The sequence below is a fragment of the Brachyhypopomus gauderio genome, chromosome 16 (genome assembly GCF_052324685.1).
Source record: "Brachyhypopomus gauderio isolate BG-103 chromosome 16, BGAUD_0.2, whole genome shotgun sequence".
NCBI lineage: Eukaryota > Metazoa > Chordata > Actinopteri > Gymnotiformes > Hypopomidae > Brachyhypopomus > Brachyhypopomus gauderio.
The window spans coordinates 17,537,384-17,557,383 of NC_135226.1; the positions used below are offsets into that span (position 1 = coordinate 17,537,384).

General features: G+C 49.5%; 1 protein-coding gene across 3 annotated transcripts in view; it reads right to left on the minus strand.

Annotated features, from left to right (window-relative positions):
* The window catches only part of pdgfd (platelet derived growth factor d), a 27,678-nt gene that overhangs the window by 2,401 nt on the left and 5,277 nt on the right, over positions 1-20,000 (minus strand). For 2 of the 3 annotated variants that reach the window (XR_013121662.1, XM_076976809.1), the window contains exons 2-6: positions 13,466-13,670; positions 10,464-10,641; positions 4,172-4,225; positions 3,794-3,989; positions 2,036-2,250 (exon numbers count right to left, since the gene is read on the minus strand). Coding sequence is in view for 2 of the 3 variants with exons in the window: in XM_076976809.1 (XP_076832924.1) it covers positions 2,036-2,250; positions 3,794-3,989; positions 4,172-4,225; positions 10,464-10,641; positions 13,466-13,670 (848 nt within the window). In the remaining variant the exon portion in view is untranslated. The remainder of the gene's footprint in view (positions 1-2,035; positions 2,251-3,793; positions 3,990-4,171; positions 4,226-10,463; positions 10,642-13,465; positions 13,671-20,000) is intronic. The other variant, XM_076976810.1, reaches the window with a different exon arrangement.

Here is a 20,000-nt window from a genome sequence, read left to right on the forward strand (position 1 = left end):
ATGTGTGTGTGTGTATGTGTATGTGTGTGTGTGTATGTGTATGTATGTGTGTGTGTGTGTGTGTGTGTGTGTGTGTGTGTGTGTGTGTGTGTGCCTGTGTGTGTGTGTGTGTGTGTATGGCTGCGCTCAGCAAACATCCCTTGTCCTTTGCTGATAACCCAACGTATCACAGAAACACTGACCGCTCCAGATTGACCAAGGAAGATGGTGATGAAGATGAAGATGAAGATGGGGGGGCGGGCTTTGGGGGCAGAGTGTGAAACTTCAGAAACTCCAGAGAAACGGATGCCGTGGGACAGGGGGGTTGATCCCAGTGGTGGAGTGTGAACGAGAGATAAAGATGACGAAAAAGAAAGAAGAGAGAAAGTGGTAGTGCTCGGAGGGGGGGGGGGGGGGGTCTGGGGGTCCAGAGATAAAACCAGCTTTATAATAAGGACCCGTGAACAAGAGTGTTAGCGTGCAAGTGTGTGCATGAGTGTATGTTCCCAGCTGATAAGAGTGAAAGAGAACTCCAACTCTGCAGGAAAACAGAAGCATTGTTGAGAGACACACACACACACACACACACACACACACACACACACACACACAGGTCAGTAGTTGCGAACAGCCTCGGGTGTGTAATCTGATCTAAGGTCTTCTGGAGAGTGAAGGCTCACACGCCAAGAACCACAGGAACACGCGCACACACTGGCGTGTTTGGAATTCCTCCCTCCTGGTGCTGACGGAGGAGGATTGGGCTGTTTGGAGTCTCCTGCTGCACTTCCTCCCCCCCCCCCAGCCATCCAGCAGGTCACCCCGCCTCAACCCCACCGCTGGGGGCAGGATCTGCCTTCATCCTCCCCCTCCTATTAACCACCACCACACTAGTAATAAAAAAGCTAAATGCTAAAGATAAAACCAGCAACTACAGGGTTCCAAGCACTTTAAACTGTCCTGCAGGTTTTGCTGCAGACCGGTACGGTTCGCAGGGGAGAACATTCCAGATCATGGATACTGCCATGTGATGAGTATGAGGTGTGCGAGATAGCAGAGTGCTTTTCTAAGGATGTTGTGATCTGGCTTCCAGAGTCCCGCACGATCTGCTTACGTATGGATTTAGTCCTGCATGACTCAGCGGGATGGGTTTGGGTGTCTGGGGATGTCCAGGGCACAAGAGGTCAAACGACACAGCCATTCCCGCAACACGGCCAGACGGAGACGGTTCGGTACAGAACGCGTCCAGAACCTTCAGCCTGGGTTTAAGGACGAAGGCGTCTGCTGACTGGTTCTACGTTTACGTCACTTTCGTGCTGCCAAATCCGTAAAACGCCTAATGAAGAAAATGAAGGCACCTCACATTGAGTTCTCCTCATTGTCAGAGACACGGTCACGTCACATTTAGGAAATGTCATTGAGAACTTTGCCTTTTTTGGGCACTTTCTGGTTCTGACCTAGCAGAACACCACTAGAACGTTTGTGGACACAGCCTTCAGAATGATGTGGGCTTCTTCAGCTAAACGTAATTGGAGCTGCTATTTAGATAAATTACTGGTTCATTTCAGTTTGTTAAGTTTGTCTTACAATTTCCTTCCACAGAAAGACACGTAGGTCTCCCCTTTTGAACAACAGCTGCAAACACGAGTCGCTGCTAGTCACCACGTCGCACTTATGACTTATCAAAGAAGCCAGGTCTGGAAACAACAGCAGAACCGAGTGAGCTCCTCCATGATGTGTTGAGAGGTCTCAAAGTGAAGCGCTGGCCGACAGGTTTGGAGAGTGAGAGCTCTCTACAGTCCTTTGTACCAGTCAGTTAGTTTAATCTCCTCACATTAGAGAAGATGATGATGTGCCACTAAAGAAGTTCACGTCTGCTACGTCTCCACTCGAGGTGCCTCCTCTGTGCGTCACTGCTGTCTATGAGCAGGTCTGTCATATCCTCAGCCGCAGAAGTGAACAGCAGTGGGGGGTTTATGAAGGTACCCAGAGATATCTGAGGATGTTCAAGGGTGTGCAGTTTGTGGTGAGAGTTGTGCAGTGGAGCATTATGGGATACCTCGTGGAGTTTGTTGACAGTTTTGGCGGGGCTGCAGGTGCAGGAGTGCCAGTTGTCCGTGCCACACCCACAGTTCCCACCGCACCGTTTCACCAGGAGGCATCGTGGGAAAAACACGGCGCTGGTGATCTTCAGCTCCTCACGCAGGTTCACAGAGAAGTTACGCGGAGTGCAGCTGTACTGCTTCACGTCCTCGACCAGGCGATCCAGATTAACTGAGAAAGGGAGAGAGTGTGTGTGTGTGAGAGAGAGAGAGAGAGAGAGAGAGAGATGGAGAGACAGAGAGAATAATAGTTATTATTTTTGCTGTAGCTATAAGTCAGTTGACTACAGGTGGCAATTTTCTTATAGAACTTGGTGCTCGAGGAGCAAGTGGCTGTGGGTGGAGAAGGTGGATGTGTGTGTGTGTGTGTGTGTGTGTGTGTGTGTGTGTGTGTGTGTGTGTGTGTGTGTGTGTGTGTGTGTGTGTGTGTGTAGTGGGAAGAGAAGGTGGATGTGTGTGTGTGTGTGTGTGTGTGTGTGTAGTGGGAAGAGAAGGTGGATGTGTGTGTGTGTGTGTGTGTGTGTAGTGGGAAGAGAAGGTGGATGTGTGTGTAGTGGGTGGAGAAGGTGGATGTGTGTGTGTGGGTGTGTAGTGGGAAGAGAAGGTGGATGTGTGTGTAGTGGGTGGAGAAGGTGGATATGTGTGTGTGTGTGTGTGTGTGTAGTGGGAAGAGAAGGTGGATATGTGTGTGTGGGTGTAGGTGTAGAAGGTTGATGTGTGTGTGTGTAGTGAGAAGAGAAGGTGGATGTGTGTGTGTGTGTAGTGGGTGGAGAAGGTTGGTGTGTGTGTGTGTGTGTGTGTAGTGGGAGAAGCAGGTAGCTTACACACACATGGTAAGTGTGTAAGTGTGATGTGTTCACACATGGTAAGTGTGATGTGTACACTCATGTGTAAGTGTGTAATTGTGATGTGTACACTCATGTGTAAGTGTGATGTGCACACACATGGTAAGTGTGTAAGTGTGATGTGTACACTATCTCCTTGGCCTGTTCCAGTGTTCAATGCGAGGTATGTTAGTAAATACAGATTTATGTATTGTAGTTTTTCAGTAATAACCTGGTCATTATCAACCTTAATATACACACACTTATAAACATACTGTATATATACATTACACACACACACACACACACTCACACACTCTTGGCCAGATAACAGGGTTTACTGCATGTGTGAATAAGGGTGTACACCAGTCCACTGTTGCAGAGCACAAAACGACCATCAAGGGCAAACGCTGCAGGTTGTCTGATGTCCAGAAGGGCCTGATAACAGGGGGTGGGTGGTAGCCTCCCACGCTAATGTTGCGGAACCTTCTAGAGGCATCATAGTGAAGGTGTACTGAGAATCGGCACACACACAAACACACACACACCGACAGCCCCATGGCCCACTAATGTCAGAGGGGTCTCACGGCTCCATCAACCTCTGAAACGGACACAGGAGCAAGCAGGAAGGCGTCAGATACCAGCAGCACAGAGCGAACACGGTTACGTCTGGACCTGCTAAGCAGACGCACGGCCACGGGAGAATCGGAGCGGCTGTGGTCAACACACCACCTACTCAGAGGATCCCAGGTGAGTAACTGCTTCCCAGAGAAACAGGATGTTTCGGTAGTAGTAGTATGTGTGTGTGTGTGTGTTAGAAACTCACGCTTGTGTTTGCGGTCGGGGTGGTGTGTGTGTGTGTGTGTGTGTGTGTGTGTATTAGAAACTCACGCTTGTGTTTGCGGTCGGGGTGGTAACTGCGTGGTAGGTAGTAGTGTGTGTGTGTGTAGATGCTGTTCAGGTCCTGCTGCCAGGTGAACGGGTTCAGGTGCTTCAGAACCTCCTCCACCGTGCTGAAGGCCGCGATGACGTCATCCAGTGCCTCCGCGGACAGGGGGGCGTCTGTCACCGCCAGCTCCGCCTCATCCTACGATACACACACGCACGCACGCACACACACACACACACACACAAATGTAGTGTTTCCCTTTTCTCTAACATGTTTTTTTCTTAAGAAAAAAGTTAGTGTGTGTGTTTTATTGGAGGGTAGTGTGCGCATGTTTAGACACACGTCAGCACACCCTCACAGAAGTGCAGGGTTCTGCTTACCGACAAGACTGTGACCGTCTCCCAGTTAGTGAGAGATACCAGAGGAACATCACTCTGAGAGAGAGAGAGAGAGAGAGAGAGAGAGAGAGAGAGAGAGAGAGAGAGAGAGATGGACATTCCTCAATTTATCCGTCATCATGACTCAGCAGGTTAATTGTCTTCGTTTTCCTCTTCCCACAACACACTTCTTAAGGCTCCTCACCCCCCCCCCCCCCCCCCCCACCCCCCGGAAACAAAAAATTAAGTAAAATAAACACAAATTAAAATCTATCCACTCCACATGCACATTATTATGTATACTACAGTACACACACACTTGAACACAAACACTAACATAAATGTCTACACACCCAAAACATCTTACCAACTCCCCCTTACACACACACACACACACACACACACACACGCCCTTTCCCAATCTGCCACATGACATCCAAACCATAAATCTGCAGCCATGGCAACAAACACAATGAGGTGAAGTCAGAGGTCATTAGAAGGGAGCTGGACACCCATCGCTACAGAAACCAGCCCAAACACGCCCAGAATAAGACCAAGCGAGTGTGGACCATCTCCACATGCTCCACACGCTCAGTGGGACGCCGTGATTCCAGCACGCTTCCAGGAAACGGAGCCGGGACGTGTTTGGAGTCGGAGCAGCAGATGCACCAATATCACACATCCCAGTGCACCCAGCAGGGGGAACATCTAAATGTGAGGATCTAGAGTGTGTGTGGATCTAGAGTGTGTGTGGATCTAGTGTGTGTGGATCTAGAGTGTGTGTGGATCTAGAGTGTGTGTGGATCCAGAGTGTGTGGATCTAGAGTGTGTGTGGATCTAGAGTGTGTGTGGATCTAGTGTGTGTGGATCTAGAGTGTGTGTGGATCTAGAGTGTGTGTGGATCTAGAGTGTGTGTGGATCTAGTGTGTGTGGATCTAGAGTGTGTGTGGATCTAGAGTGTGTGTGGATCCAGAGTGTGTGGATCCAGAGTGTGTGTGGATCTAGAGTGTGTGTGGATCTAGAGTGTGTGTGGATCTAGAGTGTGTGGATCCGGAGGGTTCTGCATTAATGTTAACGCAGCATTGACCATCAGGCCGCTGCAGTACCACTGCACAACCCAACCACCACTCACCACTCAGAGAGAGAGAGAGAGGGGGGGGGGGGGGGGGGGGTGGGGAGAGAAGGAGAGAGATAGAGAGGGAGAGAGAGAAAGAGCGAGGGGGAGAGAGATCGAGGGAGGGATAGTGAGAGAGAGAGAGAGAGAGAGAGAGAGAGAGGAGATTAAGTCTCAGTATCAGCTATGATGCTGCTGCATGAACAACCCCAGAGGTGTGGAGCCACAGACCAAGATCACCCGCAACATTAAAACACAAACCTGAACCTCATCCACGTCTGTGGCCATTAATCAACCTCACACGTGTAATAAAACCTCCTCTTCATCCTGCTACCTGCACTTCCAGAAACACCAGGCGATCACGACGGCAGCTCACGCCTCATCTAACACCCTGAGGGCTACGTCACCGTGTCCGAGGAGCTCCACCTACAACCACTCAGCCAAACTCCAACCAGATAGAAGACTGTATCACTCTTAATCAGTCACGAGTTCTTAGCTGAGCTTGAGTTTCGATTCTTTCTTCTTTTAAAGCACCACTCGAATGTGCAATGTTAATTTCCATTGACATTTAGCTGCAAATAAACAAAGACAGACTTGGTAAATAATGTATATAATAGAGATAATAACATGCTGCAGGAAAACAGGGTATAAATATTTTTGTTCAAACCATTATCCAGCATTCACTGTACCTCCTATAAAACCAAACACAAAAACAACAGATCTGTCAGTGTGGCATGAGAAAACTCGTCCATCACAACCTCAATTACAAAGGTCAAATTTCCCATGGATCAAAATCAGCATGAACACACCAAACAATGACTAAAGATAGTGATTTATGCACAATTCATAAATCCCCAATTAAATTCTTATTATTTCAAGGACACACTGAGAAGATTTTCAAAAAGAAATATGCCATTTCCAGAATGCTGTCTTTGTTTAGTTTGGCAGCAATCTGAATTCAATAACAGGCGAGGATTATTTTATCGTTTGGGAAGAAATAAATTATGTACCTAAACAAATCCTTCTCTGTGACGCAAATATAACAGCCACCATCACAGAAAGCTGATATACGAGCAGAGATAGTGACGCTAGTGTGATCAACAGAAATGGAAAACACATCGTTCAGCTCTGCAAGGGCCTCAGTATGTTCATCATACAGGACAAGATAACTACAGGACGATGGATCAACAGGACAGCAGGATGACAGAACAGGACAATGGATCAACAGGACAACAGACCTACAGGACACTGGAACTAAAAAGGAAAAGGACGTATGGAACAACAATGAACGATTCAAACACAGTATCCACACCGAATACTCAGCCATCCACAAATTACACATAAAACTAAAACCTTTCCATATATGCTGGAAATATGAAAAGTGTAATTGAATTTGTAAAAACAGTGACAGTCAGCCATAACTATGAAGCTGTATGTGTGTATGTATTAATAGTAATCCAGGCAGATGTATTTGCTATTTTAATCAAGAAACTTAACACTATACCCTGACAAAAGGTTAAATAATATATTTCTTACATACACAGCAAAGAGATCACATTCACACCTATTATAATTTTAACACAAACACATACAGTGCTGCTTGAAAGTTTGTGAACTTCTTGAATAGTTAATTGAATTGAATTGAATAACCTTTATTGATCCCACGGGTGGGAAATTCAGTTACTTCTAATAAGTTACTTCTGTTGCTTTACCATGATTTTCTTATTTTATCATCACCGTTTTTTGTACATTAAATGTCACGTTTATGTTCACCAATTCCATTTACTTGTTGCCTGCAGACTACACAAAACGTGGAATCAGAGCCCTGTGCAAAACTAAATGAACCACAGCCTCATTGGTAAAGTCAAATAGGTGAAAGACTCATTTGAAACACGTTACTGCTCAATTTAGCAATTAAGCAGAACAAGCAAATGAGACATTATTGGGAGAGGATTTGAGCCACAATGCTTAAGGGCGTACTCACACTAGGGTCTGTGATCCGGGCCCGGGCACGGTTGCCTGCCGAAGCACGGTTCGTTTGGCTAGTGTGAGCGCTCCAACCGTGCCCGGGCCCGGATCAGTTAACCGTGCTCGGGCCCGCTTTGAAGAGGTGGGCCAGGGCACGATTCATGTGGACTCGGGCACGGTTCGCTTCTAGTGTGAGCGCTATCCGTGCCCGGGCCCGCTTGGTGCCTCGTCTGATTGGTTCATTTCGCTGGAACTCAAACATGACATCAGTGATGCGACGCTCACGTTAAACAGTCATAGCGGCAAAGCGATTAGCAGACAATCGTTGTGTTAAATGATCGATAAATCTGTGCTTGCACCGTGTTTCTGCACTCCCAAAACGACTCCAAAAATACAATAAAAAGAGAATCATGAGCTCTATAGTGTTGTGCGAGCGCGCTTTTTTTCCAAATAAAGCGGCGTTGTGATGACGTAAGCGTGCTCGGGCCGGGTTGCTGAAGCGAGTGTGAGTGCAGGCCAGAGGGGGAGTGGGGAGGGGGGATAACCGGGCCCCAGCACGGATCCAGCAAACCGTGCCTAGTGTGAGTACGCCCTAAAAGTGAGATGAAACCATGCCAAGGCATAAAGCACACAGCTCAACAGTGCTGAGAGGGAACAGACCATGTGAGGACATCAGGAAGAAGGTGGTGACAGCCCCTCAGTCTGGGGAAACCCACAAGATTCCAGCTACATCCACCGTAAGACAAATAATTTACAAATGGAGGCCAGTCAGCATCACCGCTACTCCGCCCACAAGTGGACGACCATCAAAACACCAAGAAGCAATAATTCAAGCAAAAATAATAATTCAGGTAAAGGACAACTCACACATCACCTCCAGAGCGTTATAGACCTCACTCCGTCAGCAGCTGGGATAAATGTACATGCATCTAGAATCAGGTGAAAAATCAATAGACATGGTATTCATGGGAGAGTTGCTAGAACGAAGCTTCTGGAAGCATCAATCCTCAAGCCTCTCAACAAACTCTTGAGCAGAATCACCTGCCATCAGTCAGGGAGTTGAAGCCGGAATGGAAATGGATTATGCAACAAGACAACAAGCATTCCAGCAAAACTACCAAGGAATGGCTTAAGACAGGGGTGGGCAATTAATTTTTACAAGGGGCCACATGAGAAACCTGAATTGTGTCAGAGGGCCACACAAACAATAATGACGTCATCGCAGTGGCTCCGCCCACCTCACGCAAACTTCCGCGAACGGCGGAGACGTTTATACTTGCCGCGTCACATTCTGTGCAGTGTTCTCCGAAACGATGTGTGTTGGTATAAAGAAACACCCCTCAAAAACATGGGAAGGAACATTTACCTGACCAATTTTAATGTTGCTTTTTGTTTCAGATTTGAAAAGTGCTGGAATTTAGGCTAAATACTTGAAAATGTTTGAAATTGTAACTACTTCGTTTCACAACAAATAACCATCTGAATGAACAGTTTTCTTGTATTACGTTAACAAATGCGAGCCTCTTGTAATTCCAGGACGAAACATGAGATAACGTGAAGATTGGGCGTTTTGAAAATAACAATTAAATAATGTGATAAAAAAGCAAATTATTTCGGATAATTTCGAATATATGTATAAATATTTAACTTAATTAAGTTTAACGTGCTGGGAAATATTGAAATGGACCTTGAAAGTGACGTATATTCCACCTTGTAAAGGTGTATGAACCCTGCAAACATGACTTTGTTCATTGCGCTGAAGCGCGGCGCACGCACGAAGTTACAAAATTCGAGAGGTGCACAACCTTGCGAATCAACAGCGCATGAGGCCCTCCGCCTCCGCGATTACATAATTTTCGCCGCGCGGACCCTCGCGCCCCTCGCGCCGCTCGCGCCGCGTCAAGTATAAACCTGGCATAAACCTAGCTTTAAAGCACTTCTACGGCACTTTCAAGGTCCATTTCAATATTTTCCAGCTGACTCAGGTTCTCTCTAAGCTCGGTTTCTGGAACGGAAAACCTGAGCTTTCGTTAACTCTGAGTTTACTTACCCGCTTTCTGGAATACCCCCCTATTCAGTCAGCTATTTGTTGTGAATCAAAATACAGTTACAATTTCAAGCATTTTCAAGTACTTTAGCCTAAATTCCAGCACTTTTCAAAATTCGTCACGTAAATTTTCCGCCGTTTGCGGAGGTTCGCGCAAGGTGCAACGTTCGCAACGAAAGTATAAATTCAGCCTTAACTTGTCGCTGATCACCTACAGTGTTTCTCGCACAGCTCACACACACACACGCAGGTACGTCCACATGGAATTAACACAAACGTAGCGCTTTCAAAATAAAAGCGTCACAGTTGTATTGCACGCACGACATAGATATTTGTTTAATTTATGATTGGCCTCTCGCGGGCCGGACAGGGATGCACAACGAGCCGGATGTGGCCCGCTGGGCCGGATGTGGCCCAGGTCTTTGGACCTCGATGTCGTAGAAATCGTGGTAAGATCTGATGTGGGCGGTATACGACACACGCCCCTCCAACCTCTGCAAGGAGGTGTGGGCAAAAATCCCCAAAATCGTATGTGAGACTCTCATTTGCGATTACAGAAACTCCGCTTTACAAATTGAGATTTTGAAATTCATTTTATAAGATTGTATTTCTTTTTAAAAACAATGACCATGTTTGGGTGGCCCACAAAGCTTCACGCAGCACTGCATGAAGACTTGCTCAGTAATCCTGCTTAATCTTTGCTTTCCTTCATCCCCTTTTATAGTTGCATCACAACCTTTAGAGGGGGGTTTAAACTCAGAGTGAACGTGAAACGTGTACAATTTCATGATAAAAAAAAAGATGTGAGTAGAATCCACTATCTGACCATCTACTATTAACATCTACTATTAACATCTACTATTAACCACCAGAAGAGACACAGGGAGGTGCAGAAGATCACTGGAACAGACACATTTGCTCGAGTCCTGAACACCTGCCAAGGTGATATCACACACAAACACACACACACACTCACACACACTCACCCCCGTCCACACACACACTCTGGAGACTGGAGACTTGCACTGGCAAAAGACTGACGTGTGCTGTAGTGCAGGGGGTTAACTACTGCAGCCAGGGTCCACCATGCTCAGGGTCAAAGGTCAGCGTCATCACACAGAGATACTCAATGAGCTGATGAGGTCACATTACTTAGAGGAACTTACCAAGAGCTGGTAGCAGAGCTTAAAGCCCGGCTTGGCCACGAAGAAGTCGTCCGACTTGAAGGTGATTTTCATGTGGTTGGTTTTGGAGGTGATGGGACTGGGGACCTGTTTTCCACACCAGCGACCCCAGATTATACTGCTGCTCTCCAGTATGTCCTCCACCTCCACAAAGTCATATCTACACACACACACACACACACACACACACACACACACACACACACACACACACACACACACACCTAATGTTAAAATCACCCAACCCTGCACAAAGATGAAACCGATGCCTGTCCATCCACCTACTTAGCAACCCACACATCCACCCATTACCCCCCCAAACATCCACCCACTACCCCCCCCACACATCCACCCACTACCCCCCCACAGATCCACCCACTACCCCCCCCACACATACACCCACTACCCCCCCACACATCCACCCACTACCCCCCCACAGATCCACCCACTACCCTCCCCCACACATCCACCCACTACCCCCCCCACACATACACCCACTACCCCCCCACACATACACCCAATACCCCCCACAGATCCACCCACTACCCCCCCACACATCCACCCACTACCCCCCACACATCCACCCACTACCCCCCCACACATACACCCACTACCCCCCACACGTCCACACCACTACCCCCCCACACATCCACCCACTACCCCCCCACACATACACCCACTACCCCCCCCACACATACACCCAATACCCCCCACAGATCCACCCACTACCCCCCCACACATCCACCCACTACCCCCCCCACACATCCACCCACTACCCCCCCACACATACACCCACTACCCCCCACACGTCCACCCACTACCCCCCCACACATCCACCCACTACCCCCCCACACATACACCCGCTACCCCCCCCACACATACACCCACTACCCCCCCCCACACATACACCCGCTACCCCCCCACACATCCACCCACTACCCCCCCCACACATCCACCCACTACCCCCCCACACATACACCCGCTACCCCCCCACACATACACCCACTACCCCCCCACACATACACCCACTACCCCCCCACACATCCACCCACTGCCCCCCCACACACCCACCCACTACCCCCCACACATCCACCCACTACCCCTCCACACATCCACCCACTACCCCCCCACACATACACCCACTACCCCCCCCACACATACACCCACTACCCCCCCCCCCCACACATACACCCACTACCCCCCCACACATCCACCCACTACCCCCCCACACATACACCCACTACCCCCCCACATACACCCACTACCCCCCCCACATCCACCCACTACCCCCCCACACATACACCCACTACCCACCCACACATACACCCACTACCCCCCACACATACACCCACTACCCCCCCCACACATACACCCACTACCCACCCACACATACACCCACTACCCACCCACACATACACCCACTACCCCCCCACAGATCCACCCACTACCCCCCCACACATACACCCACTACCCCCCCCACACATCCACCCACTACCCCCCCCACACATACACCCGCTACCCCCCCCACACATACACCCGCTACCCCCCCACACATACACCCACTACCCCCCCACACATACACCCACTACCCCCCCACACATACACCCGCTACCCCCCCACACATACACTCACTACCCCCCACACATCCACCCACTACCCCACCCACACATCCACCCACTACCCCCCACATCCACCCACTACCCCCCCACACAGTTTTATGTGCTAAAGGGGCAGAATAGAGATGTTTAATTTATTATTAAAAAAAATAAATTACACACTATTTTATCTCGATGCATTGGTGTCCCACATTGTCCCACACAAACATAGTTTGTCCCACATCTGGTAAATTGGAATCTGGTCACCCTACCCACTACCCCTCACATACACCCACTACCCCCCCCACACATCCACCCACTACCCCCCCCCCCCCCCCCCCCCCACACACATCCACCCACTACCCCCCCACACATACACCCACTACCCACCCACACACACACCCACCCACTCACCCACCCACTCACACACCCACTCACCCACCCACACACTCACAGACCCACACACTCACACACACACACACACCCACCCACTCATTCACCCACTCTCATGCACACACACACACACCCACTCACACACCCACCCACCCACACACACACCCACTCACACACCCACCCACTCTCACACTCACACCCACTCACACACCCACCCACTCACCCACCCACTCTCACATCCACCCACCCACCCACACACACAAATACTCACCTACCCACCCACTCACACACCCACACACACACACTCACCCACCCACCCACTCACCCACCCACTCTCACACTCACACACCCACTCACACACCCATCCACCCACACACACAAATACTCACCCACCCACCCACTCACACACCCACACACACACTCACCCACCCACCCACTCACACACACACCCACCCACCCACTCACACACCCACACACACCCACCCACCCACCCACTCACCCACCCACTCACACACACACCCACTCACACACACACCCACTCACACACTCACCCACTCACACACTCACCCACCCACCCACTCACACACACACCCACTCACACACACACCCACTCACACACACACCCACTCACACACTCACCCACCCACCCACTCACACACACCCACACACACCCACCCACCCACTCACACACTCACCCACCCACCCACTCACCCACCCACTCACACACACACCCACTCACACACACACCCACTCACTCACCCACTCACCCACTCACTCACCCACCCACTCACACACTCACCCACTCACCCACCCACTCACACACTCACCCACTCACACACTCACCCACCCACTCACTCACCCACCCACTCACTCACCCACCCACTCACACACACACCCACCCACTCACTCACCCACCCACTCACTCACCCACCCACTCACACACACACCCACTCACACACACACCCACACACCCACCCAGTGCTTGGCCCTCCTCACCTACACACGTGGTTCTCCGGTTCCTCCAGTCCAAACTGTCTGTCAAACTCCAGCAGGATGCGTGTGTGCGGGGGGGAGACCAGTTTCCATGACAGCAGGAGGTTTCTGGGGTATGCGTTTGGGTAGCGGGGGCTGTGAATCTGTCCGCCGCTCGTAACCATGACAACCTCCTCTTTGCAGAACAAGTCTGTGAGGTGATTGGGGTCTGTTAGTGGGGGGGGGGTGGGGCCACAACTTGGAAAGGTCAGAGAGGTCACTTAAGTAAACAATACAACTCAACCCATCCACCCAATATACTAATGAAGCATCAAACACGTGTTCACATGGTGTCACAGTCGTGTACACAAGCACACCAGAACACGTGTGGATTGGGAGAGGCTGGTCCGGTTCTGTAGTTGTGATGACACGCACGCACCCACAGACACTATGCAGTGGACATTTTAAAGTAGAGAGATTAAAGTTCAGCGAAATTAGTTATCTCGTAGTGTCATTACTAAACACCTGTGATCATTCATGGTGGACTGCTGAGATTTGGTCATCTCTTGGGAAATGAAGCAAACGATTCAGGAGTGAAATACTAAAACTGCTGATGATTTAAAAAGAGGCCTGAGGTCAGCAGTTTAGTCACACACACACACACACACACACACACACACACACACACTTCCATCTCCAAGTATTTCCAGTACTAAAGTTAGTTATTCCCTTCTCAAGCAAACACGCCTTACAACAGATATTTACACATACACGCCGGGCTGAAATATGCTCAGATGCTGACAGGCACTTCAGAGACACTCGACTGCCTCCGTGCCAACTGACACCGGCCGCTTCAGCTACATCCCTACAGCAAACGGGCACTTACAGACAGAAAGGCGGAGGGAGGAGTCATGGAAAAAAAGATCTATGCAGCTCATTTACATATCGAGGCCACGCCTATATGAGCCTTCGCTTATTCATGAAGCGGTTTAAACTGGCATTGTTTCATTGTCAGCTCTACGTTCACCAGGAGACAAGCGATAGAACAAAGGAAGAAAGGATGGAACCCCCATCCCACCTCATCCCAGTATAGGTCAACACAACCCAGTATAGGTCAACACATCCCAGTATAGGTCAACACAACCCAGTATAGGTCAACACATCCCAGTATAGGTCAACACAACCCAGTGGAGGTCAACACAACCCAGTATAGGTCAACACATCCCAGTATAGGTCAACACAACCCAGTGGAGGTCAACACATCCCAGTATAGGTCAACACAACCCAGTGGAGGTCAACACATCCCAGTATAGGTCAACACATCCCAGTATAGGTCAACACAACCCAGTGGAGGTCAACACAACCCAGTGGAGGTCAACACATCCCAGTATAGGTCAACACAACCCAGTATAGGTCAACACATCCCAGTATAGGTCAACACATCCCAGTATAGGTCAACACAACCCAGTGGAGGTCAACACATCCCAGTATAGGTCAACACAACCCAGTGGAGGTCAACACATCCCAGTATAGGTCAACACAACCCAGTGGAGGTCAACACAACCCAGTATAGGTCAACACATCCCAGTATAGGTCAACACAACCCAGTGGAGGTCAACACATCCCAGTGGAGGTCAACACATCCCAGTATAGGTCAACACATCCCAGTGCAGGTCAACATATCCCAGTATAGGTCAACACAACCCAGTATAGGTCAACACAACCCAGTGCAGGTCAACACAACCCAGTATAGGTCAACACATCCCAGTGCAGGTCAACACATCCCAGTATAGGTCAACACAACCCAGTGGAGGTCAACACATCCCAGTATAGGTCAACACAACCCAGTGGAGGTCAACACATCCCAGTATAGGTCAACACAACCCAGTGGAGGTCAACACATCCCAGTGCAGGTCAACACATCCCAGTGGAGGTCAACACATCCCAGTATAGGTCAACACATCCCAGTGCAGGTCAACATATCCCAGTATAGGTCAACACAACCCAGTGGAGGTCAACACAACCCAGTGCAGGTCAACACAACCCAGTGCAGGTCAACATATCCCAGTATAGGTCAACACAACCCAGTGGAGGTCAACACAACCCAGTGGAGGTCAACACATCCCAGTGGAGGTCAACACAACCCAGTGCAGGTCAACACAACCCAGTGCAGGTCAACACATCCCAGTGGAGGTCAACACATCCCAGTGCAGGTCAACATATTCCAGTATAGGTCAACACAACCCAGTGGAGGTCAACACAACCCAGGTCAGGTCAACACAACCCAGTGGAGGTCAACACAACCCAGTGGAGGTCAACACAACCCAGTGCAGGTCAACACATCCCAGTGGAGGTCAACACATCCCAGTGGAGGTCAACACAACCCAGTGCAGGTCAACACAACCCAGTGCAGGTCAACACAACCCAGTGCAGGTCAACACAACCCAGTGCAGGTCAACACATCCCAGTGCAGGTCAACACATCCCTGTGGACACATAACCAGACCAGTCCACACATAACCAGACCAGCCAATCAATTCACAACCTCTGCTTTAACAGACACAATGCAACTCAGTTTATTCATAATGCACAAATGCAGAAATGTTCATGAACATATTACACATAGATTGGTATATAATATGAATATAATCAACTAATGAAAAGCCAGCAATGATGACATAACTAAACTGATAAGCTGATCTCTTAAAAACACTGCTGTGGTAGGAAAGGGTGTGTGTGTGTGTGTGTGTGTGTGTGTGTGTGTGTGTGTGTGTGTGTGTGTGTGTGTGTGTGTGTGTGTGTGTGTGTGTGTGTGCGTGTGCGTATGCGTGTGTGTGTGTGTGTGCGTGCGTGCGTGCTTGCGTGTGTGTGTGTGTGTGTGTGTGCGAGTGCTCTTTTGACACTTACATATGTGTGAGAATGATAGTGACAGACAGGCCGACTAGCAGGTCTGATTTATATCTGTCCAATTAACACCATAACACATCCAGTGTACACACACTAAAGAGGGTAGGACGCCATTCGAACCCTTAGCCTTCCTTAAAAACACACACCTGCTCATGCAGCCCCCCCAACACACACACACACACACACACACACACACACACACACACCCCACCCCGCTACTTGACAGCTTGCGATTCACACGTTCCATTTCTCAACTTCAAAAATAATCTGCTTCACTACCATTTTTTCCCTTTATCTTTAGATTTTGCACAACACAAGTCACTTCACATCACATTCATGTGCCAACACACACGTGCACACACGTGTACGTGCACACGGATAGACACAACCTGTACTGTGTAAAGCAGTAGTGAACCAGAGGCCACTCAGGCCAGGAATCCTGCCTCACGTGCACTGTAACGCGTTAAGAACTCCAGAAGAGTAATGACTCCAGAAGAGCTCAAATCAAACCCAGCAAACCTTGGGTAGGTAATCAGTATGTGATCAAGCCCCATTCTCTCTTTCCACACACACACACACACACACACACACACACTCAGGGAAGACAGGAAGGAAGGACTTGCTCACCTGACAAGTCATCAAGAAGCATATGGCTAATGAGGAAGAGCAGAGTCAAGGTGTGTGTGTGTGTGTGTGTGTGTGTGTGTGTGTGTGTGTGTGTGTGTGTGTGTGTGTGTGTGTGTGTGTGTGTGTGTGTGTGTGTGGATAAAAGATAAGGGAGGGCAATCTTGAGTCTATGAACATCAACCTTCTGTAGTTAAAACTGAATAGCCTTAGGCAACCTCAGCTATGAGCTTCTCAATCTGGCCAAGGGCTCAGATCAGCCAGAGGGGCAGTCAGTCCTGCCCTTCAGGACACATCAGCATCAGAGCCTTTAGGGCATTCTGCTTCTGGAGGCACATAAGTGATCAGGCTAGGAGCCTTCAGGGCATGCTGTTCCTGTTTGAGCAGAGATCAGACTCAGGGAACATCATGCTGTTCCTGACTGAGCAGAGATCAGACTCGGGGAACATCATGCTGTTCCTGACTGAGCAGAGATCAGACTCGGGGGACAACATGCTGTTCCTGACTGCACAGAGATCAGACTCGGGGAACATCATGCTGTTCCTGACTGAGCAGAGATCAGACTCGGGGAACATCATGCTGTTCCTGACGGAGCAGAGATCAGACTCTGGGAACATTATACTGTTCCTGACTAAGCAGAGATCAGACTCGGGGAACATCATGCTGTTCCTGACTGAGCAGAGATCAGACTTGGGGAACATCATGCTGTTCCTGACAGAGCAGAGATCAGACTCTGGGAACATTATGCTGTTCCTGACTGAGCAGAGATCAGACTCGGGGGACAACATGCTGTTCCTCACTGTGCAGAGATCAGACTTGGGGGAGAGCATGCTGTTCCTGATGGAGCAGAGATCAGACTCAGGGGACAACATGCTGTTCCTCACTAAGCAGAGATCAGACTTGGGGGAGAGCATGCTGTTCCTGATGGAGCAGAGATCAGACTCGGGGGACAACATGCTGTTCCTGACTATGCAGAGATCAGACTTGGAGGACAGCTTGCTGTTCCTGACTGTGCAGAGATCAGACTCGGGGGACAGCATGCGGGGGGTGATCCCAAGCCCTGGGCCCTTGCAGCTAACACCACACACACACACACACACACACACACACACACACACACACACAGCAGTGCTGATGAAGTCAATCAATTAACACTGCACCAAGTTTTCAGAAACAAAACCCCTTGAGCCTACCTGCTTGCCTCTAATTAAACAGCTGCACATACACATGCACAGACTCACAAAGACAGTCTCTCTTATTTCTTCTCTGTTTAGTAGTGTTTAATTGATCTCAGTCTCAGTAACTGATTGATTATTTAATGTGATTAGTGGTTCTGTCAAAACCAACAGAGCAGGTCTAGACAGCAATGTCTATGGCAGACTCCACAACTGGAATGCACCAGTACCCCCGAAGCCCCCAACCTCTCTCTCTCTCTCTCTCTCACACACACACACACACACACACACACACACACTCACATGACAGCACTGATGAAGTCAATCAATTAGCACTGCACCAAATGCTGAGAAACAAGCACCTTCAGCCTGCCTGCTGGCACCTGATCAGAAAGAGCACCACACACACCACGAGAGAGAGAGAGAGAGGGATAGAGAGAGAGAGGGAGAGAGAGGAAGGGAGAGAAAGAGAGAGAGAGGGGGAGGAAGAGAGAGAGAGCGAGAGAGAGAGAGAGAGAGAGAGAGAGAACAAGAGAGAGAGGGAGGGGGAGAGAGAGAGGGGGAGGAAGAGAGAGAGAGAGGAGGAGGACCATGTGTTGTGTGCAGAGGTTGTCAATACTGAGCAATTTGCTGTGCGGTTAACCTCCATCAGTGTCCACTCCGCATCCCTGTCCAAACGAGCGTCTCTGGCCCTTTAAGAGGGCCGCGACAGACAGCTTCAAACGAGCCCAGAGCAGGAGGATGCTCAGAGAGACCAGACCATACCTCACACAGACGTTTGCTTGGTAACCAGCGGGGTTGGACTCTCTGCAGACCAAACATCTGCCTTGGTCACATCAAGGTTAGCAAACAGTTAGCGCACGTGGAAATGCGCTAAATTAGCCATGCAGCTGTTCCTTTACCTGCTGAACAGCTTCACCACATCATGGAGTATGTCTCTATGTGTGTGTGTGTGTGTGTGTGTGTGTGTGTGTGTGTGTATGTCTTACTCGCAAATGCCCTAATTTGGAATTTGTAGCAGGCTTGAATGAGTCATCAGATTTCTGAGTCACTCCTATACCAAAGCAGACAGATACAAGATCACACAACACACCAGCAACACTACCTACAGAGAACACATGTTCTTTGCACAAGTCTAGCGTCTACACACACACACACACACACACACACTTCCCAGCATCATTATGCACGCCGATCTTACAGCAGCATCTGACACACACGCATGCACACACACGCCCGCATGCAGGCACACGCAGGCGCGCGCACACACACACACACACACACACACACACACACACACACACACACACACACACACACACACACACACACACACACACACTGTGTCCCAGTCTCTCTGGTGTGCTGCTGTAGGAGTCTCAGAAGCAGAACCAGCAGAAGTCTTGATTAAATATCAACTGTGTCCCTGAAGGTTGTGAATGTGAGTGTCTGAGTGAGAATGAGAGAGAGGGAGAGAGAGAGAGAGAGAGAGAGAGAGAGAGAGAGAGACAGACAGAGGGAGGGCAGGAACATGAGGAGGGAGGGAGACAGACAGAGACAGAGAAAGAGGGAGCAGGAGAGTGGGAGGGAGAGACCATGAGCATGAGAGAGAGAGAGAGAGAGAGAGAGAGAGGGAGGGAGAGAACAGAAGAGTGAGGGAGAGATTCCCTACAGGCTGTTCTGTGATGATAGACCAGAGTTGATATTTTGACAGGCTCCATATCTTCTCTAGCCCACCTCACTGCCAGTGTACTCACAGGACCCCTCAGTGAGGCTCAGTGTGTGTGAGGCGCAGAGTGTGTGAGGGGCAGAGTGTGTGTGAGGCGCAGTGTGTGTGTGTGAGTTACATGTGAG